Below are 3,833 nucleotides of genomic sequence, written 5' to 3'. Positions count from 1 at the left end.
TAAGTGCCTCCCGAGCTACTACTACTTTTCGCTCCCTTCTCCAGGTTCTTTTGATTTTCGACCAACTGTGCAAGCTTCATGGCCTCCCCTAGGTCCCTGGGCATCAGGACCTTCACCGCTGCTCGCACCTCGGCCTTTAACCCCTTCATAAAGTTGCCCTCCAGCACCGTTTCAGACAAGCGCTCCACTCTGCTGGCTAGATGCTCAAACCTCTCTCGATAGTCTGCCACAGACCCCTCCTGAACCAGGGCAAAGAACTGCTCGTAGAAGTCTCCTCCCCGATCGGTTTGGAAACGCTCTAACAAACTGTCCTTGAATTCTCCCCAGCTCCTGATAGGTCTCCTCTGATCTCTCCACATGTACCAAGAGAGTGCCTTCCCTTCCAGACATAAACCCGCTGCCGACAACTTCTCCTCCTCTGTCAATCCGTTAATAGCAAAGTACCTCTCCACTTTGTAGATCCACCCATAGGCATCCTCCCCTTCAAAAATTGGCATTTTCAATTTTCTCACCTTCCGATCCCCGCCATTCCCCCTTAATCCTCCATAGTTTCCCCTCTCCCATGTGCCTGGACCCCCCTATGTATCCCGATCTTCCCTTGCTCTATCCTGTCCCAATCCCTCTTCCAAATCTCCTCTCCGATCTTCAAAAATTGCTTCCCGGCGCCCCTGAAATCCTCCCAGATGCTCCCAACCAGCCCCTCTGGGTTCCCCACCCCCATAGCCTTGTCTTTCCACATGCCTTCCTCCTCTCTCCTCTCTCTGGAAAGGCTCCAGATGAGGTCTTCCCCTACTCCCTTCCACGATTTCCACTTCCTCTTCCTCCCGATGGATTTCAGAGTTAGCGTTTTTCACTGTGGGCCCTTTTGCATCAGACGCCGCCGATTGGGTTTGAAACTCCAACATCTTTTTCATCATATCCCGTAGATCGGCCACTTGTCCTTCTATGGAGGACATTCTTTCTTCTACGGTTTCCTTAATTTGATTTATCTCTCCTTCAATCCTCTCCTCCAAAGCATCCACCTTCTTAGCCGCCATCTCCTACGGCTTGCAATTTAGGAGAAGATCTCAAGATCTGGAAAAAAATTTCAGCGATTTTCTCCCTTTCCGATACAATTTCAACCGCTGAAATTGATCAAAACAGCCCACGACTTGTCCCAAGACTTGCTCTGATACCAATTTGATAGGAAATACTTTGGCAATAGATCTCAAGAACAACTGCTGTCCACAGCAGGAAAACAGCCCAAAACTGAGAGAAAACAGAGAAAACTGCAGGAAAAATGGATAAACGACTTGTATTTTACTAATAGATGCAAGGAAAATAGCAAAGATACAAGGATCCTCTATTCGAGAGGAGGATCGCACTCTCCCAATCTCTAGAATACGATCTAGAGCTCAAATCAACAAGAAGAACAAGAGAAACTTCAAAACAAAATCACCTAACCCTAAATCTCCCCATTACTCCCTACTTAATGCATACAATTCAAAATAGATACAAAAGGACCTAATTGCCCTCACTTCCCCTCATTTTGGCTCCAAGAAATAACTTGAATTTCAAGTGGACCCCACCTCTAGCCTTCAGGCGGCTTCTGCCTCATGTTCTGCCCGCCCCCTTCTTCGGTAAAAGCGAACCGGCCCACTGGATTGGGCCGGCTGGACCGGTCCAGGGAGGATCGGTCTAACACCATGCTACTTTGATGACTGAATAATGGTGATGTGGCATAGTTGCCTTCAATTTTAAGTAAAATATCAGCTTACATGAAATTTAATATTTTTATTAAAATTATATCACAACTAACTTTGAATAAGTTCAAATAAAAATTCAACATAAAAACAAAACTATTATTTCCCTAGACAAAGATCTGGTAATTGATTTCTGCTACATTTCTCCTTGTCCTCTCTTCCCTCCCAAACCAACGGTTTGGTTTTTTTATCAGATTGCTATTTTCTTTTGATGCAGCAAGTAGGGAAAAAGTCCTTAATAGTTGGCAGAAAAAAAAAAAGACAAGTATTTACCAATACACCTGTTTGTTTATAAAGATGGTTATATAAATCATAATATATTAGAGACATCCAGCAAAGTGAGGAGCTGAAATAGAAGATTAAGTTGAAATTAAAAGCAAAAAAAATAGGTCATATAAGGGTCTCAAAACCAAAGATGCTTGCCTTTGGTTGAAATTTTACCATGAATTATTAAAGAAATAAATAACTAAATAAATAATACTCGATCAAAGCACATGCATAAAATAATCATGCGGGCCCTAAACTTCAAAATTCATGTAACCCTAAATTTAATAAATAAATTACCATATTGCAAATAAATTTTTTTAACAATAATCCATCATGCAGTCATTGGAAAACAAGTCTATAAGACCTAAAAACATATTGAATTTAATAGAAAAGAGAAATTATAGACAACTTTCTAATATCTTATTGAAAAATGGAAGCTAAATATCATTGGATAGAACATACGTTTAAATGACAGAACGAGGCAGGTTGTACTTTGCATAATTAGATGGTGAGGAGAAATATGGTGAAACAGGAGACGTTATGCGGATGAACTGGACGCATTTGAAGGAAAGAAAAATTGGGTCAGGATATTCTTATTTAAATCTGAGTTTTAAAATTTTTGGGATTAGTGTCACATATATATATATATAGGACTAAATGACATGGATCTATCGTTGGCTTTACAGATGGAAGGCTCGGTTGGCCGGAATTGGCACCGTATGACGCAATTCATGTTGGTGCAGCAGCCAGCGAAATTCCTACAGCATTACTGGACCAACTTAAGCCGGGTGGAAGAATGGTGATACCTGTTGGAAACATATTTCAGGACTTGAAAGTGGTTGATAAGAACCTCAATGGCTCTATCACCATTCAAACCAATACATCTGTCCGTTATGTTCCACTAACAAGTAGAGCTGCACAGTTGCAGGAGTGAGTTATTAATCAAGATGCTCCGTTCAGGTGTGTTCTTAGGTAGATCTGATTTTTTTCTTTTTTTTGAAGTCTTAAGCTTTGTTTGGGACGGCTTTTTTATTGCTTCTTAAAGCGATTTTTTAGTACAAAAATTAAAATTTTTATACTATAAAGTTGTTTTAAGAAGCAGTAAAAAAGCCGTCCCAAACGCAACCTTAGTTCGTCGCACGAGTTTTGCTGGTATGTGTAAATTTTCTTGGTTTCTACCATTTGGGGACAATTTCGGTTGGATTGCATGTGCTGTCTGCTTTGTTAATCTGTTAAGAAAAAAAAAAAAAACATAAGGTTTAGTTTTTCATTAGTTGGATGGGTTGTTTTGTTGGTTATTTGTAAATAGAATTTGAACAGAATGTATGAAAGTAGTTTTTTGCTGTGTTGCTCATTGTAGAGCGAGTTAGTGGAAAGCATTTTTTTACAAATTACTAAAAAATATCAAAACGAATAGCTTCAAAACTTAGCGAATATATAATTATTTTTTTGGCCGTTTTTAATTTTCTATGATTGGTTTTGAATCAGATGGATTTCTTACCTGTGGGGTCATTTGGTTGCTTGCAAATTAAAGAAATAATTTAGTAGTGATTATTTAATTCGTGATTTTCAACTTAAAAGGAATCAAATTATCAAGCTAACTTCAAAGAACTGGCCAAGTACGGTTTTTGACTTTTTGTCTATTGAATGGGAAGGGCAGCTCCTTCCATTGCGTCCGTGGTAGGCAGTGATGGGGGTGGCAAACTGATAAAAATTATAAAATTTCATGGAACTACACTATTCAAAAATCAGAATTATGAAGAAGGATGTTCTATGTTAAATGACTGGTAGTTATATAGAAGATAAATTTTTGATTCTTTGCAT

The 3,833-nt window shown here is 39.4% G+C and overlaps 1 protein-coding gene across 1 annotated transcript in view; it reads left to right on the top strand.

Moving 5' to 3' along the window:
* LOC110109739 (protein-L-isoaspartate O-methyltransferase-like) overlaps positions 1-3,363 on the top strand; it is a gene marked incomplete at its 5' end in the record, with an annotated part of 23,984 nt that extends 20,621 nt beyond the window's left edge. The window contains 1 exon segment of the mRNA XM_028697521.1: positions 2,696-3,363. Within this exon segment, the coding sequence (XP_028553354.1) occupies positions 2,696-2,943 (248 nt within the window).
* Between the last annotated feature and the right edge of the window lie 470 nt (positions 3,364-3,833).

Source organism: Dendrobium catenatum, unplaced genomic scaffold, assembly GCF_001605985.2.
Source record: "Dendrobium catenatum unplaced genomic scaffold, ASM160598v2 fragScaff_scaffold_961, whole genome shotgun sequence".
Classification (NCBI taxonomy): Eukaryota; Viridiplantae; Streptophyta; class Magnoliopsida; order Asparagales; family Orchidaceae; genus Dendrobium; species Dendrobium catenatum.
Note: the sequence above shows the minus strand (reverse complement) of the source record. Positions and strands in the feature narration are given on the sequence as shown.